At 48.6% G+C, this 18,499-nt stretch overlaps 1 protein-coding gene across 2 annotated transcripts in view; it reads left to right on the top strand.

Moving 5' to 3' along the window:
* The window catches only part of LOC149363657 (uncharacterized), a 28,834-nt gene extending 14,976 nt beyond the window's left edge, over positions 1 to 13,858 (top strand). For both annotated transcript variants that reach the window (XM_089573631.1, XM_089573630.1), the window contains 4 exons: positions 1,338 to 1,380; positions 1,669 to 3,279; positions 6,825 to 6,857; positions 10,547 to 13,858. In XM_089573631.1, coding sequence (XP_089429757.1) covers positions 1,338 to 1,380; positions 1,669 to 3,279; positions 6,825 to 6,857; positions 10,547 to 10,626 — 1,767 coding nt within the window. In that variant the 3' untranslated portion in view covers positions 10,627 to 13,858. The remainder of the gene's footprint in view (positions 1 to 1,337; positions 1,381 to 1,668; positions 3,280 to 6,824; positions 6,858 to 10,546) is intronic.
* Positions 13,859 to 18,499: the final 4,641 nt, after the last annotated feature.

The following is an 18,499-nucleotide window of genomic DNA, read 5'->3' as shown; positions in this document are numbered from 1 at the left end:
TTCAAAGGTTTTAAGCAAAAAAAAAAAATGTTATGGACATAAGGAGAGTTCTTTCGTTTTCTTTCTTTTTTGCTAAAACGTGGGCGGGTATGGCGCGAGTGTTGCCTTTTTCAATCACTCTCACAGGTGCGGTGCATTTCGCGATGGTCGCAGAAGCGTGTTTAATTAAGCCTCACTAGCCTGAGTAAACTGGGGTGCATCTTATACACGGGTGCGTCTCATATACCAACTTTTTCAGTGACAGCCTGCATATACGGGGGGTGCGTCCTATACAAGGGCGCGTCTTATACACCGGAAAATACGGTACTCCGCCATGTATCATTCGTTCTTTTCGAAACTCCAGTCAGTGTTTGGACGAAAATAAAGAGCGGTATAAAACGATAGGGTAGCATTGAAAATTGTCGAAGCTTTCAGGCGCTCAGTGTGCGGGATCTCTGGCCACAATTTTCACGGAGTGGGAGTTACTTTTTGGTTGCAGATTAGGTAGGAGTGATTCGCCCTGCCAACTGCATATCATACCACCACGTGTACTTTTTCTTTTCGAAGTCTCGACGAGTCGCAGGACGAAAATGTGGCACGAGGTAAAGGGAAGTCCAGGAGGTTCCAGTCGCGGCATGTAAGATTTGTCTAACGAAATATGATTGTGTTCGCTTTGGTTGTATGGTGAACTACTTTTTGCGCGCGGACTTGGCCTGCGTGAACAGTCGTGCTAGCTTTGGCAGTGTTGCCTGCTATGTATGAAACGGAGTATAGCGCTACAGCTTCCACTGAGCTGCTTAGCTGTTGTCAGACCCTCTGTGTGGGCAGGTTGTGATGATGTCACAAGGTCACATGAACTAGGTGGCCCACCTGCTGCCCAGGTGGGCCACCTAGTTCATGTGACCTTGTCATGTGGCGCCACCTAGGTCAGTGGCGCTTCACTTAACTGCTGCACAACTCTGCTAGGAGTGGTATGAGCACTCCGTGGGATCTATGAATGTAGGGTAGAGAATGATCTATGAGAGAATGAGGAGCGAAATGCTAGTGCACCTAATTCGCTTCTGGCCTACCTACGCTAAATTGTCATTTTTCTGATTAACGTGTGCTGCCACTTTGATGTGTGAATGTTATGGCACTGCTGTATTTTGAAACACTGGGCATAAAAGCTTGTTTTAGTTGAAGTCTTCGCTGTCAAATCAGAGGCGCCCTTTGATAGCTAACTTTAGTGGTGTCTTGAAAATTGAGTATGATAGCTAACACCTTGTAAGAAGAGGGACAATTGTTGTTGCCGTAGGAATAGTTACACATTTGTAGTGTATAGGCATTGTCACATGACATTTGTATTGCCTCTTTTTCAGGAGCTTTGCATGGACAAGGACGGCAGGATGTCAGTCTTTGGAGGTTTGTGTGTTTTGCTATCTTTGGGTCACAAAGGGATGCTAAATATAGTGTCATTTGTTGTACTAATGCATTTTGCTGGATGCTTAGTTCCGAGCATGGTGCAAAGATGCAAGTTGGGTATATTAGTTTGCATGTTGCTTCGTCATTTTGCTTATATTGCTAGCATTAACCACCTGTGATGCAAGAAGCAACATTCAGTGCTCTGGGAATGGTTGTGCATTTGTTTCTGTACCTGCTGTTCTCTTGTGTGGTGCTTTTGTGCTTAGTGTGCTTGTTGTATGTGCACAGGGGACGCAGGAACTGTGGCCACCTTCACACAAAGCCACAATCGGGATGGGGAGCCACACAGTAACAACGGCTCTTATTCAACTCGCAAGACAAAAAAGTCTCGAAACCACGTGGACCCTACAGTAATGGCTGAAGATATGACCGGACATCGTGGCAGCGACTCTATTGACACCCTGTTGGCTTACATCTACTCGGATGACAAGGGCGGTGCACCGAAGAGTTCAAACAGCAACGGAGGTAACGGCTTGACCCCTGGCAATACCGAGAACCGCAAGGGTAAGAACGTGCGCAAAGGAGTTGCGTCTTCGTCGAACTCTAGTGGTGGCACCAAGAACTCCTCCCTGTCGAGTCCACCTCCGGGGCAAACCGAAGAGAAGGAGGTGCAAGAGGGGCTGTCAGAGGACGTTGTCAACAACAACTTCGACTCCTCCCATCGACGAGCAGTCTTCGAGGATGCCCCACTAGTTGGTGGTGATGGCAACAGCCCCGGCGAGAAGGAGCGCTCTTTCTCGCCGAGCTTCTACTCTGACTACGGCACCGAGACCGAGCCCGCTGGCAGTTACCGTGTGGACCTTTCGTCCTTCTCGGACGTCGACCAGATTCAAGAGTCCGAGTTTAGGCTAGTCACAAAGAAGCAGCGGCGGAGAGCTCAGCTCAAGAAAGCAGCGACGACAGTGTGCGAAAGCTTCCACAGGCCGCTCGGTGGCGGCAGTGTTGGAGCAAGTGGCTGCTCGCCGAGTGCCTTCACCAATGTGAGTGGCAACGGATCGGTCGAGGACTCTGTGCGAAGAGCTGGCGCGCACTCCCTGGAGAGCCTGCCCCAGTCGCAGCCGCATCAGCGAAGTGGCGTCGGTCCTCGGAGCATGCGCCACGAGCCCCCCGCCACCGTGGCGGGGGGCGGGCGCCAGCACAACTACACTGGCTCGGCGCCGCCTTCCGAGCCGTCTTCGCCAGAAAACTCGGACCTGGACAGTGTGCACTCGCTGCCCGTGAGCAGTGGCAGCACCAGTGTGGCTGCAGCTGCCACGGCAGTCCTGCAAACGTCGTACGCCGACATTGCCCGGATGTCTTGCCGGGCCCGCGGTGGAACTAATGGTGGTGGTGCCGCAGTGAGTTCGACGGCTGCAGAGAACCCAGTGCCTTCGCAACAGCAGCAACAGACGCCAGTTCGGCCGACTAGTCAAGGGGCAGAAGCAGCAGGGGCTGTGATGGCACCTGCCACCACCGTGAGTCCAGCAACCGGTGCTGGCACACAGGAGGACGTCTCTTCTTCCGGGGAGTGTTTTCAGTCTGGCGGCGACGATGGCCGGTCAAGCCCCGCGGTTGTGCTCATGGACGATGTTGGTGGCCCACCACCTGTGGCACTGGGTGAGATAACGTTTGGTTTTGACGTAAACGAGCAGCTGGTGCGAATGAGTCTGGACAGTCAGTTCCACTGTGTGCCTTCGGGGGGAACTCTCGGGGAACGGGGAGAGCCCGCGCCAGCCCCAGCGGCAGCTGCCTCCGCTGTCACCTCCTCCACTGCTGCGGCTGCCTCGCCCCGCTTTGATGGGCGGCCCGAGGAGCTGGGCAGGTTCAACCACAGGGACGTGGTGGACTTCCTAGACTGGGGTGAGCATTTGGGCTGTTGCTTGTGTCCTGTTCCTCACCAGCTTCCGCTGCCTTCCGTGAGTGCTTATGGTGTGTTGTGAGAATAGACGCTGAAGAGATGCTGCTGGCAGTGGCAGCGTAGAGCAGAGTCGGTCATTTTTCAAGTACCTGACTTGTGCAGAAAGCTGAGTTAGCTACATGTTTGCCTCTGATATACAGGTGCCCACAGAAGTGTTGAGAATAAGGAAGCTGTGAGAATGCAACTTATTTGTTGCGTTCAAACTTGCAGTCGTGATTCCAAAGTTGTGCTGTGTATTTTCATGCATGACCTGCCCAGGTCAGCGCATGCCATCGGTAGCAAGAAAATTCACCATTAATATGGTTTCCGTGGGCACCGGTACCTTCTAGCTCTACCTGCTCCAGTGGTCAGATATTGAAACTACCAATCTTAGCCTCATTGCTGAGAGTAGATGTAGGCATGAAGGTATTGCAGTGAGTAGACACTAATAGCAAGATAGATGCAGAGAGGGGGGGAAGTGCAGGGAACTAATGGCAAAATGCAAAGAAAGCTTAATATGATGATGATGCTTCAGCATTGTGAAAGAGCTCTTGCAGTTTTTTCCTTGTGGTTTGGCAGTTCTAAAATTAACTTTGTGCTTTGAGTGCCTATGTCTATTACTGCGTCTGTTTCTAGCCGTGCCATTTCAATCTTTTGCTGCACGCTATAATTTGGCACATCTGGTACTGAGTAGTTCAAGTCATCTTTATGGTTGTTAGAAAAACTAAGAACTGATTCAAAAAACCTAGTCAAGGCAGTATTTGACCGTTCTTAGCCATGAAAATTTTCTTCCATAGCTGAGTATAGCTGAACAGTGTTACTACTTGAGTTGGGAGTGTTTCGAAAAGAGGGCACTATAAAGTGCAGAAGTTTCAAGAATTAAGACCTGTTGTAAGTTGTATGCTGCATTTCTATTTTGGAGTTGTTCATGGAGAGTTTATTCAGATTGCAAATTATTGGGCAGTAACATTTAACTGCTCATAATGTAAGTTTTCTTTCTTGTAGCGGTCAGATGGGTTTGTTTCCTTTTCCCTTCCCAGACCTTCACTTTTTATGCGAGTGGCACGCTACAATCGGGCCAAATTGAAAACTCGAATGCTGAAATGACCTATTTTTCTGCTGTGAAGAGTCATAAAGCAGCTGGTTTATGAATAGTATATACTTCATTGGCCCCTTTGCATAGAAACGTGAACTGTGCTAGTTGTGTGCGATAGCTGAAAGTAGAAAGGGAAAATATTGTGCTTTGTTCATAGCTGCAGTTTGTGTTTCATTTTCCCTTTCTACTTTACAGAATTTACATTGAATTATTCCTGTCTTACATTTTTCAAAGATGCAGATGCTTGAAGTGTGCAGTATGATTAGTAGGTCTTTGTCTTGTAGTGGGGCCGTTTGTGTGGACACACACGGCATTTCTAAAGAGTTCTCTCAGTAAATGTCTGAGGCTGGAATCGAGAATTCGAGAACTGTACAGACTTCACCAGGTTTTAGTGCACTGTGTCTTACTAGCTGACTGTGCCCGAATAAGCTGAGCCGACGTCCCACCTAACCTAAATGGAAGGGCTGAACTGACACTCCAGGAAATAAGGAAACTATTGGCAGTTGTCACTTGAAACTGTAGAGCAAAATCTATGGCGCTATTGGCAGATGCCAGAAAATATCGTTGTTGACAAACTCTCCATTTTGAAAGGATGTTCTTCGTCACGCTGTTTTGTGAATTTTCACCTCTTCCATCCTTTTTGGGTAGCTCAAGAGTGTACATTAATAGCAGGGAACTAATCGGAGCACAGTTCAGCTTACCAGGTTCCAGGTGCTTATACAGTATTGACTGCATGCCACTGCGGTGGCTCAGTGGCTATGGTGCTCGGCTGCTGACCCAAAAGACGCGGGTTCGATCCCGGCCACGGCGGCTAGAATTTCTTTGGAGGAGAAATTCTAGAGGCCCGTGTACTGTGCGATGTCAGTGCACGTTAAAGAACCCCAGGTGGTCGAAATTTCCGGAGCCCTTCACTACGGCGTCTCTCATAGCCTTAGTCGCTTTGGGACGTTAAACCCCACAAAACCAAAACCAAGTATTGACTGCATGACATTTTTTTGTGGATGAAAATAATTGGCATTTATCTTCGTGGTATAATAGATTAGGTATGAGTACTTAAATGTTCGGGGCATCAAGCTAGATATTGTTCTGTTTGTGAGAGAGAGTTGTGGACCGTAGTTTCAGGAAAACTGTGGTTTGTGTACTGTGCCATGGTAGTGCTTTTGCCATACGTTGATTACATTGCATTTTTTCACGCTATGGCGGGCAATTTGCGGTGTGCCTAGGTGGTATACATAATGTGCTATGGTGTGCGTGGTGTTCTGGGTTTTGCAGTCACAGCCGGAATTATACGGAGCAGGCTTCGACATTCTAACTCTTCTCTCACACTGCTTGAAGGAAATGCAGGGAGGCTTGCTGCATTTATGTGGAAGTGTACAAGCATGACTTATTTGTGTTAATATAAAACTCCTTAAAGGGATACTGAAGCAAAATCTTAAAATTGAACAAAAACGCTGAGAATAGATTCTCGGAATGGGATTACACCGAAATCTAGTAGTCACTGCGCATATTTTTCAGCGGATGGTTTTATTTTCGATGTTTCATGAGCGCGCCCTCCGGTCGGCTCTAGGTGAGGAGCGTGACGTCGTGGCACCCTCTTGAGGCGACAAATATGGCGGTGCCCTTCGATGCATAAAGCCCCGCTTCGGACTGGTTTCGTCGTTGTTACTGCCTTCTTTAGCGCGTTCAGTGGCCATAAACGGGCCACCGGTCTTTCGCTTAGTCTCCTGTCGCCCATAAGAAAACGTACGAGTGATAAATTTGCTTATTTTTTTTATTTAGAGTGACGATTTTGCCCCCTTTAGGCTAAGAGGGGCGTCGGTTTGTTGACAGTGATTCCCCTCCTCACCACCAGATGGCGCCACTAGTCTAAACATCGTCGTGCCTCTGTTTTAAAAGTAAGAATGTTAGAAATGGCGTAAAGTCCAGAAAAAATAGCTGAATTTAGTGTACGCAAGCGTGCATACGGTTATGGTATGTAGACAGCATCGATTAACAACTTGACATATCTGTGAACGCCGTGAGCAGACGACAACCGCGAGTAGCGATGGCAATCGTGCTCTGGCGGGAATGGTGGGCGCGCTGGAGTAGTGGCGTCTAGTTGTAGCTTTCACAGGTGGCCGCCAGGTGCAACGATACGGCAATAAATCGCGAAAAAACGTGTTATCCGCCTTTTTCGCTAAAATGCTTGTCGAATTTGTCAATTTTAGGAGTCAAGCTCTTGTTTACATGTAAAAGAGCAGCTCCAAAAGTTTGGTTCAGTATCCCTTTAGCTTTTGTTAGGTAAATCATGAGTGCTCCGTATTTTTCAGACCATGTTGGTTCACTGCATGAGACGATGTGGTGTGAAGTTTGATTAGTGTGAAATTGCTGTAGTGTCTGAAGTATTTTCTGCTATATCTTTCCCATATGCAGAGTGGATGAGAGCCTGCCAGAGCTATGAAAAAGGTAAGCAAGCCCACCATGATGTCATTCAGTGCATTCCGAGACATGGGTGGAAGATATTGGTTATGAAATTTCTTGAGCGTCTTGTGGGAAGTCTGACTGCTGACCTTGTCATTTAGCGTTGTGGGGAAGACATTCAAAGATTCGTGCTTCCCTAGAATAAGCTGAGACTGGTGCCTCCCTGTAGTAACAGCACTTGCATGGTTTTTGCTGATTGAATGATAACGTCAGTAAATTAATTCCAAGTCTGCTGAGGCGCAGTGGGTTTTGCTGTTGTGGAACAACATTAGGTATTGCTGTTGTGGAAGGAGGGCAAAGTTCTATCTTCTGTGACCGCTCTGTGTATACTGTAAATACTCGTGCAACAACCGCACCCCACAACTTGGCAAGTTTGTAAATTAAAAAGGAGCGTCTGGCAGAATAATTATTTCATGTCTGTATCGTGTAGCTTGTATTGCACATTCCACTGCCTATAACCATACTATGACAGCTGGCTGCGATATTAGGCAGGACTAACATGAGCATGCTGAAAACATGTTGTCTCGTTGTTCTATGAATGAACCCCTGAGAGTCAAGCAGTGGTTTAATTTCCATTGTGCCTTCATTGGAGAGCTGTGTGTATAGAAAACTGCTGCACCTTGCATTCTGTGGTCAGCACATAGTTTTCATAGAAACACAAAAGTGCTAGTCCAACCTCATTGCCAACAATACAAATGCAAACGTGCGGGCATTTTTTCGTCTCACTGGAGGCAAAATGCTAAAGCATCCTGTGTTGTGCGATGCTCATGCACTCCATCCAATCGTTATTATTAAAAATTGATTTTTTAAATCTTTGTAGCTATGTTGACATTTGTGCTGCAGCAAACGGCCTATTTATTGTAGAGGAAATTGAATTTAAAAATCTTCCCATCAGTCGATTCAAACTCGTGACGACGTTGCCGAAAAGGACAGGTTGCCTTCATTTTGAAGTGAATTGTTGTGTAGTCCAGTCTTTAGGACCCTCGCCCAAAAGTCATTAGTGTTTTAGTATAGCGTATGAGCGCTTGCGTACGCTATACGCAAGCATTTAGCGGGAGGCTACTGTGGAAGTCGCAAGAGCACTTTAGTTTACCGTGCAACCGCCCGAACGCAACGATAGCTAAGGCCGCAGTGGCGCCATCTGGTGTTATAATGTAAAACATTTTGTCTTATTTTTCGCGGTTAGCCAAGGCACTGGCCAAGCTGATCCAAGTCCTATCGCGTAGATAGCCGGTTGCATGGCGTCCCCGATAAGTCGCGCACTGCGCAGTCAGGGCAGGGTCTAGCTTTTTTTAAATTTTTTTTAGGTAACCGAACGAGCAAGGTTTTTTAAGAACGTCATGGTACGTACTAGCATTCTTTCGGACCCCTACTGCCCTACAGCCGAAACGGCTACTTTTGGCGAGGCTATGGCTACCCTGGCATAAAAATCCAAATCAAGCCAATCCACAGTCGGCGATGTTAGGGTTAGGAACGGCAGAATCGTTACACAGAATCTAAAATAGGGCAAGTTTATCTCTCAATCGTGCTGCTGTCGGCGAGAGGAGGCAAAGCGAATATCATACGCTCCATTTAAGGGCAATGAATGTGCTTAAAAACCCAATAACATGACATTTTCTCTCCGAAGCGGGGACTTGGGCGCCGCCATGTTGACAACGCTATTTTTCCTGGCGTACGCAAGAGCACGCACGCTAAATTCGAAAAATAGCGTACGTAACGCGAACGTACGTAAGCCATCGGTTTGAAATAGCGTTTGGCGCATGCGCAGTACGACTGACGCTATTTTATAGCGTACGCTATGCCTTTGCATATGTCTACGTACGCTATACTAAAACTCTCTATTGTTAATGCACTCATTTTTTGTACAATATCTGCTGGCAATGGCTCTACTTGTAGTTCCTTTTTCTTTCCTTCCAGCTTTTTAAAGCTGTTTTTTGCGAGAATGGAATCTGTGATTATACCGTGGTACTTTGTCGACACAAGCGAACTTCTACCTGTTTTTAATGTCTCTGGGGCATGTTGCTGCATGCCTTGATTTTAACAGCAGACTCACCCGTACTGACACTGCCTAGTTTGGGTTCGCTCTGCTCTTCAATCCACCTTTTTCACAAGATGTGGTGGTGCCCTCTGGGGAGTGTGCAGAAATTCATATCCTGCCCAGAACACTGATTGAAAATAAATGCACATAGCCAATGCAGGTGGGATCCAGTTCCACTAGGGGGCAGTCACCTGCACAGTGGCACGCATGTGCTTGCCAGCTGCTGCCACCTGTCGCTTGTGCCTGTCACTGGAATGAACGGTGCATGTGCAGTAGAAGCTGGCCATTAGTTTTAAACCATTGGAGCTTGTGGAAGAGAGGTGCGCATGCCAAGAGTGGCCGTGTGATTAAAGCGGGTTATGCCTGTGTGTGGCGAAGCACACATTCTTAATTAAAAGGCAGTCGTGCAGTGCACTTGCATCAGGCTGCGCACAGAGCTTTCCCGTAGGCTTAACACAAAAGCTTCGCGACTGATAGGTTGCATCCCTCTTACCCACTGCTACTTCTGCCCAATTCTTTGTTGCCTACCACACGTGCCTTGTTTTATTTTGTTTAGAAGACAAATCATTATTTGAACAGTGGCCAACTTACTTGTACAAGTACTTGTGCAATTAAAGGTGCACTGAAGAGGAATCTTAACTCGTCTTTTTGCTGCGGGAACTCGATCTGCACATTCCCAACATTCTTAGAAGCTTCGATTTATTGCCCTGTGTGGCCCATTTCCCTAATTAAATCAAATTAACGTACGGCTCCCGCCTTTTCTTTTTTTTAATTCTCCCTCGTACGGTAGGCGGAGTCTACCAATGCGGGGAGTGCCTTTCACCCAGTCCCGTGGCAGCTTGCCGCTCTGCCATCGGCGGAGTAATACGTAGTAGTCCGTAGTAGCAAATAGTCTGCGCGTATTTTTATTTCTGCGGGCTTATTTTGCGGTTATATTATCTGCAAATGAAACTATTTATTCACGGAAACCTAAAAAACAAAAAGAAGCGAAAGCAAAGCTGACTGAAGGGCACTCCATGCGTTGGTCGACTCCGCCCACCGTACGAGGGAGAATTAAAAAAAAAAAGGCGGGAGCCGGACGTTAATTCGATTTAATTAGGGAAATCGGCCACACAGGGCTATAAGTCGCAGTTTCTAAGAATGCTAGGAACGTGTAGATCAAGTTCCCGCTGCAAAAAGACGAGTTCAGATTCCTCTTCAGTGCACCTTTTTAAGATTACCAGCGGTGTAACGCTCGCTGTCGGGAGTTTATGGAAGGTGGTTTTGTCAAAAGAATTTCTTTCAGTCCAAGACTTATTGCTCAAGATTCAAAGCTTTACTGTGGAATTCGCACAGTGACAATTAGGCTGCTTTCATTTATTCCACGGCACATGGAAAGACGGTGACGAAATGAAATTTTTTCACTAATGTTGCCCTCCATAAACTGCGGGTGTGTGCTGCCGGTAAAAATGGATGCCATTCGTGTCGCACCTTCTGGTTGTTAGTTACCATTGTGAGAGTACTGCCAGGTATGAAGCAGGCAAAAGCTTAGTAGGAAGAGGTGTAGGACACATGTTGATGAGGGATCAGGCTGCCACACTGCATTACATGTTTCACAGATAACTGACCACGCTTGTTCACCTTTTGTGTGTTTCAGAAGGCTCTTCAGACTCAAAGGCCAAGGTCCTCTACTACTGTGATGCATCATCTGCTGGCCAATGGCAACAGAACAGCTAGTTTGTGCGTGTGCACTTGTGTGCGGGTGAAGCCCGAGAAGAGGCAGCGGCGACCCACGGTTCCGGCTGACAGTTGGTGACGGCGCGTGCGTGGCAGACTGGGTGGTGGCGCTTGACCCACTTCAGCCGTTTCCCTCCCACTCGGCTCTCTATCCCTCTCTGCGGTACTTCATTGCCCCTCTCACTGGTTCCACGGCATGGCTCTCGTCGCCTCTGCAATGTCTTCCGCTGCAGCTGTAAAAAAAAAAAAAAGACAACCGAGACAACAGGGCACCCTCCTCCATGTCTGAGCTGGCGCAGCCGCTCTCCATCGACGTTGCCTTTCGTTCACTTCTCCCTCGTTTGACAAAATGAGGCAAGACTGTGAAGCACTTAGCAGCTCGTCCATTTTTTTGCACATTCAGCCGCTGCTGCGCTTTTTTGCCCATGCTGTGAGCTGACTGAGACGGAGGAGACCCCCCCCCCCCCCTCAGCTTCGAGCTGCCTCCTGCCCGCGCGGGACTGGTTCTTTTTCCCCCCAACACGCCAACCACGAACACACATGCTGCTGCTGCTGCTGCCGCTGACACAAAGCGTCGGCAACTGACCAGTGTGTGCGCTGCACATCCTCGGTTTTGTTTTCTGTGATGCCATTGCGAGGGAAGGTGATGACATTGATGTGCGGCGGTGGGGTGTGGCTATGCACAGACTTCTTGCAGGCGAGATACCACCCTCCTTGTGCTCCCATCTTTTCAGTGGGAAAGGTGAACTGGTGGTAATAAACGTGGGAGTGTGCTGGGTGCAGCGAAGAAGAAAAAAAAGTGTGCCTGTCGTGCCCTTCCTGCCCCTTCGTGTCTCTTGTGACCCTTTGTTGATTGCTGTAGGGACTACAAAAAGCGCTTGCTCAGCATCACGCAGACAGACTCTACGTGCGAGTGGTGGTGCCCGACGGAAACTACAGATTGTTGTTGTTGCTCTCTATTTCTGTTCTCTGAACACCTCTCCCTCTCTCTCTCCCACTTCCTTCGGTTTGAAAGTGACTGTACTACTCTTTGAAAAATTTAGAGAGCTTGCACATTCTCTTGGAAGGGGCAGAGACTGCAGCATCACGGGTAGGCATCTCCTAAGGAGCGCGACTTACACAGTGTGGGCAGTGTGTGTGTGGACAGTGATGCCCTGGAATACTGTGGTGGCAGACTGCTTAGAAGGATAAATGGAGTGGATAGCTGTGGCTATGAACGATAGGCATCATGCAAGAAATCTTAAATTACTTTGGGGAGGGGGGTTGAGAGAACGGGGGTATTTGTTGGAATTAGGCGATGCAGAGAACGAAGTTCCTGTTTGGTTGTTACGTAGGGGACGAAAAGATGCAAGACTTTTCCTCGGCGTTCTGGAATGGCTCTGTCCTGCTGCTTGGTGTGTTGAATGGCGTGTCACTTTGTGAATGGTTGGGGTTTAGCTGTGTGTGCATGTTCCTTATACTCATGTGGCACTTTAGGCATGTCCGTTTTTTTTTAATTGAGATTTATTGTCAACAGACTGCTGCCATAATTCGTCTCTGGGGTCAAAATATCTTGTTGTGGGTGTGGGAAAGTTTGCATCGGATGTGTGACTGGTCTCTCTTGCCTTACGATTGGCACAGGGGAAAAAAACGCTCAAAGCACTTTTTTTTTTCTCAAGAGCCTGCAAGTATTCCGTGCTAGTTTTGTGGTGCAAATGTGTTGCTGGTGTGAGGTTGAAGGATGAATGCTTTTTTTTTTCCATGCCTTCCCGAACGCCGGAATGAGTTTTTATGCACAGGTCAAGCCTGATCCTTTCCTTTTTTTTTTTCCTGTGCTTGACAACGTTGTGATGACTTTGCCACATTTTAATATTTTTTCTTCGCTCTATAGAGTCTACTACCAGCGCCATTTTTGCAAAGTGGTGTTGCACATTATTTATTATATAATTATTGTTGCCGTAGTTTAAGATTCCACTGGTGGGGCAGTGTGCTTCTTGTCGTGACAGCGCACAGGTTTCTCTGGTGGTGACCTGTGATGGAACAAAACTAAAAAAAATATAGGTCAGGGTAAAAAAAATCCTTATTCTCCCCATTGCTGGCACAGCTGTTGGCTGCCCTCATTTGAATTGTGATGAAGAGATGCAGAGACTCTTCCTTTTGGTAACATATCGGAGTGGACTTCTGTTGGCATGGTTCTTCCAATTGCAGCTTGTGCTGTTCGTGGTACCACATCTGCGACAGCCGCGTTTAGAGTGCTCGACTGGGAACAGGTAGCTTGAAGCTGCAGCCACCAGCGAGAGCAGCGCAGTTTCCTCCTGGGATCGACTCTGTACCCCCAGAGTTACCAAGAGGAAAATGGAAGACTCAATGTTCCCCGGGTTGATGAATAGTGAAGCGAGTTTTGGCACCCACCGGCCTTGTTCAGAAGTCTCCCTGCACTTGTTTGTTCTTGCAAGTCATTCTTTTCGTGGGCATGGAAGAAGCTATGGACTGCCTTGGCTGTGTCGTGCCTGATGCAGAAACAGAGGAGCATAATAGCGTTCTTGTTTTGTTTTGTTTTCAGTGTTGTTTGAAAGAGAGAGCGTTAAACGAGCGTATAAAGTATTCACTAGTCTGCGAAGAGGCGATTTAAAGGAGGCACGTCGGGTGATGTGACCTGAAAGTAAAGATAGTGCGTAACAGATGCGTGTACACGAGCGCACATTCGTGTGCATTTTTTTTTTTTGTGACCAGGGGCTTGAATTTGGCCTCTTGCGTTTTGTCGAGTCTGAATGCAAGAAAAAGTATGCATGCTACGCCACTGGCCGGCGTGTTCTGATAAAAAAAAAACGCAAGTTCTGGCATTCCTCCCACTGGAGGCGGTCGTTTACAATTAGACGGTTGGAGGCTATTTTCTTCTCTTTTTTCTTACACGTCCCACTGCTTTCCTAGCCAAACTTTAGCCTGTTCGCTGAACATTCCACATTCGGAGAGCGCACACCGGGAGCGCGCTGACGTGCGCTTGCTGCTGGAGTGTTGGCGTACCCGTAGCGAACGAAGGACGTTGTTCACCGGCGCGCTGTGTACTTCGCCTCGCCCGATGCCAGAGACTTTCTAACGCGATGCGGTTCGTCTTTCGATTGGTTTGGCCTCTTTCGCGCAGCAACGACAGCCCCCCTCCCCCTTTTGGCCTCCCCCGTTGCATTTGTGAAGGGGATGAACGGGCCCAAAAAGATAAAAAGTGCAATGAAATAAAACAGTTGCTTGAAGAGTTTACGTGCGTGGATCTTTCCTTGCGGCGACAGCTGTGTATGGCAGTTGAACGGCGTCCAGTGTAGAAGAGAACGCCTGCGCCCGCCTGCTGCAAGTAAGGTTAACCGGGCCAGCCTTAAAGGGACCCTGAACCTGTTTTGGGCATATTTTTAGTACAGTAGATCAGAGATGGTCTTTGAGGATATTCCAAACTTGAAAGCTGACTGGACGCTATAGTTTACTATAGGAAGGTTTTGAAAGGCTCACCCCTACATTGATGACGTCAGTGGGCAGAATGGGAGAGCCTTCGCTCGTTCAGCCAGCCCACTGACGTCATCGGGGTAGGGGATCCCACACATTGAGGCGTCGCCCCTGCGGTTAGTTCGCAGCAATTTTTTAAAATCTCGAAATTATAGGGTCCACCCTGAGCTTTCATTTCAAATTTGGCTGTTGGCCACAAAGACCCTCTATAGATCTGCTACACTACAATATGCCCTTCGAAATCATTTCAGAGTCCCTTTAAAAGTTCTCTTGCCTACCTATGAGTGCATGCACATGTACTTGTGCGTTCGACGTAAAAGCTGGGGAATTTCGCCGCTGTGGCTCGCATTGTGGCTGACTCATGTTCAAACCACGAACGCGCGGCTTAGTTTGCGTTGATGTGAATACAGAGCTGCTGCTGCCCTGTCCCTTTCCGTCAGCTGCTGGACCAATGGGCACTGAAACTGCATTGAACATCCTGGGGACGTCCACTGGTGTTCTAGTGCACATTGGCTCAACAGCTGATGGAAAGGGCCAGAGATGTACAAGGGAGTGTGTGCCCATTGGGTAGTGACTGTACAGTCTGTGTACGAGCTTGGTAACACCACTGCTTACGCTAAGGGTTTTCTATGCTATGTTCGGATTCTTTTGACATGACCATACCATGTGGTGTAGTAAAACGGCGAGTTGGTACATCTTGAGAAAAAAACAGCGCAGGAACTGGGACACAAGAAAAGAAGACGACGGGACAGGCGCTGACTAGCAACTGAAGGTTTATTGCACGGAACACGAAAAAAATATACTCTACAAACAACCAGGAGCACGCATGATCGACGCCAACAACACTGATTAGATGTTACAATCAGCCATGATCTTCAAGAAACGATATCTCACAGTCATGAACGAAGACGGATGGAGTGCTTACGCATGTGTTGTGGTTTTTCTGAATATGAAATGCTTCGCTAATTTCCCTAGTTAATCTATCTTTGTTATTGTACAAGACCTTTGTGTCGTTAAAAAGTGGAAAACATTGTTGGGCAGCAGGCGCGGAGGTGTTACTATTACATTCTTTGTAGTGCAAGGCTAGGTTCGAGGAAGGGGCCCCTTTCAAAGAGGTGTTATGTTCACGCATAACACCTCTTTGAAAGGAGCCTTTCCTCGAACCTAGCCTTGCACTACAAGTGGCAGTGAAATTAATGGGTGCTCGAGAGAGGTTGCTCCAGATGAGCAACCTGGGTCGCAAAAGCCCCACCGGTGGCAGCACCTTCCATCGCGGGGCAGTGCCGCATCTCTTAACCGCAGCACCACTGCACCAGGAGTGGTACGAGGACTCCCAGGGATCTATGAATGGGAAGTAGAGAATGACTAAATATTCATCTATGAGTATGAGCCAATTAAAGCTATCGCGTCGTGCACCCATCATGTTTTTCTTTTTACCGATAATAGAAGTGAAGTCACTGGCGTTATAATCGAATATTCGCATTAGAAATAAGTATCACATGGAGACAGACACATTGTGACATATATCCCGGCCGCTGCGGTCGAATTTCAATGGAGGCAAAATTCTAGAGGCCCGTGTACTGTGCGAGGTCAGTGCTCGTTAAAGAACCCCAGGTGGTCGAAATTTCCGGAGCGCTTTACTAAGGCGACCCTCATAGCCTGAGTCGTTTTGGGACGTTAAACCCCCATAAACCAAACGAAACATTATGACGTATTAACTGGCATATTGGTTGACGCGACAAAAAAAAAATGCCGCATTGGCCAACTAATTCGAGCCACAAATACCGGTCAACCTATTGGAGCAGCGGCCGAGCAGTCAAACTCCTCGCCGCAGACTTGCGTACCGAACGCGGAATCGATGCATCGTTAGCATCGTCCCGAGGAAACGGTGTAAGCTGGAACCGCATGGCGCGTTTTTGGGCGCGATTGCCGCGCGGATGGTGGGACGCGCGCGTTATTCTGACGCGTGCCCAGCATAATCCAACATGAAATCGCGCCGCCGCGTGGTTCTACGCTTGTAGAAAAAAACGCCTCGCGCTGCGCGTCCACTGACGTCACGGCCAGCGTCCACCAATCAGCGTGCAGGCACGTGTCATTTTGGTTTTTCGGTTTGCCAACAGATGGCTCTGCTCTCCGCGCATCTCGGCGGCACCTTTTTGGGGGAACTTTGCTCTTTCCTCGGAGGAGCTGGCTTGCACGTCCAGAGAGCCACGTGCATTCACGCATCGTGTTCGTTCGCGCGTAGTGTTCGGCCAACATGCACAAGACAACCTTTAACGAGGTATAATTACATGAAGATTGTTTTTATTGTAGTGCCCTGTAACTTAAATGGCATATTACATATGCGGTAACAGATAATTCACCTCGTTGGCAGTGGTGTGGTCTGGCAACCGGAAAAAAACGCGGCGCGACAGCGCCGCTTCATTTTTCTCGTGCGGGTGCTCGCGCGTCGGCGGCAACGCGGGCGTTTGCCGCGCGTCGCGTTTTTCGCTCGCGAAAAACGCTCCATGCGGTTCCAGCTGTAGAATATGCGCGTCTTGAAGGCATGATGAAATTTCGGCAGGCTCTCTCGACTATCGCAGCCCTGCTGATGTCGCACATTAAAGGCAGTATAATCAGGGCCACGGAAGGCTTGGCGTTGCTATTGCACGCGAAAACGCAGTCTCGCTACTTTACATACTTTTCGGTGACATCGAACTCGCGCACCAATCCGACGACTCCGTGCAAGGTGACGGCTCGTTTAAAGGGGCTCTAAAAGTTGCGGTATGCCTGGGATGTTAAAGCGCGCCGCTTCACGATTATTGTCCATCAAGAATTTTTTTTTATGCGCTTTGTAGAAGCTGAGAACTGTAGTCAAAAATTCGAATTTCAGCATCTTCGTGCCTTTCCTCTCGACACTCTTTGCACGCTGGAAGGTCGGCGCTCCTCCGCTGGCCCCACCTCTGGGGGCGGAGCTTCCTGACCCGCTAGACCTACGCGGCTTATTGGCCGCAGCCATGGTAGCTGCCTGACGTCTCAAAGAATTAACCAATAGGCACCTCTCAACTGCGAGCATGACAAAGTCACCGGGAAGGGCTCGCCAAATACATCTAGTGATTGTGGGCCCTCTGCCCTGTTTACAAATGCTTTATTTGGCTCAGGTGTTCATGCCAACACAATGCAGTGATTGAGCGAGTTGATGTGCTCTCCTCGGAAGGTGTTTCATAGCCCCTTGCCGAGAACGGCCACCGACGTACTGGAAGCGTGACTCACCGCTTGGTGGAGCGAGTGGAATAAGTTTTGCTTTTACTGTGGACTTGTGCGAACAGTACTTTTTCCAAACCGAATGGAATACCAATCTAATATTAGTTTATGGTTTATGGGGGTTTAACGTCCCAAAGCGACTCAGGCTATGAGGGACGCCGTAGTGAAGGGCTCAGGAAATTTCGACCACCTGGGGTTCTTTAACGTGCACTGACATCGCACAGAACGCGGGCCGCTAGAATTTCGCCTCCATCGAAATTCGACCACCGCGGCCGGGATCGTACCCGCGTCTTTCCGGTCAGCAGCCGAGCACCATAACCACTGAGCCACCGCGGCGGCCAATGTTTGTGTTGAACCGAAATGATGTGCATGCAGCACGTGAAGGGGTTAAAAGTCTACACCCATGGAGCGCTTCCAGTCGCCTTCACAACTTTTCTCGCGAGATCTCCGCCATCTTGTTTGGGTAAAGTTCAATATGCAGGAAAGTCCGCCTGTCGAATTTCGCTTCGGACTCCTGGATAGGGACCAAGTCTAGGAGCGATCGGCAAGGCATGCGATCGTGTAAACCTATCTTGCCTATTGTTTGGCATACCGTGCGGCGTTCTCTGATGTGCGCGAAGCGGCAGGTGTCACGATGATTGGAGAGCCCTCTTCGCAAGGCCAAATCATAGCCTGACCGCATAGTTTCGCTTTCTGACTTAGCCGCTTGCCTGCGGTGACGGTGGCCATCGGCCGCGCATAGGCCAGCCAGCCGAACCCAGCTGCGCGCCGCTTTCGGTCGCCGATTGGCACGTCGCTGCTCACTTCGTGCCCCTGTCGCGCGACATCCCATTTCCAAACGGAACAAAGAACATGACACGACACCTCCATGAGGGTTGACTTGAAGCACAAGCAAAGAATCACCGTAGAGACAGGACATAGATATGTAATCCACAGACGCCACAGGCTCTAACATTGGGTCTTACGCGTGCGCAAATATATGCACCTGGACAGACAACAACAATCGCGCGCACACAGCTGGCCCGTTTTCTAACCCTCCCATAAAAAGTAGCAGCCTGGAAACCCACGCGATACAAAAGGCCTTTCTGGTTTGGTTTGTTTTATGGGGTTTAACGTTCCAAAGCGACTCAGGCTATGAGGGACGTCGTAGTGAAGGGCT

The sequence above is a fragment of the Amblyomma mixtum genome, chromosome 2 (genome assembly GCF_055824585.1).
Source record: "Amblyomma mixtum isolate Tamu chromosome 2, ASM5582458v1, whole genome shotgun sequence".
Classification (NCBI taxonomy): domain Eukaryota; kingdom Metazoa; phylum Arthropoda; class Arachnida; order Ixodida; family Ixodidae; genus Amblyomma; species Amblyomma mixtum.
This window is presented reverse-complemented; position numbering and strand designations above follow the sequence as displayed.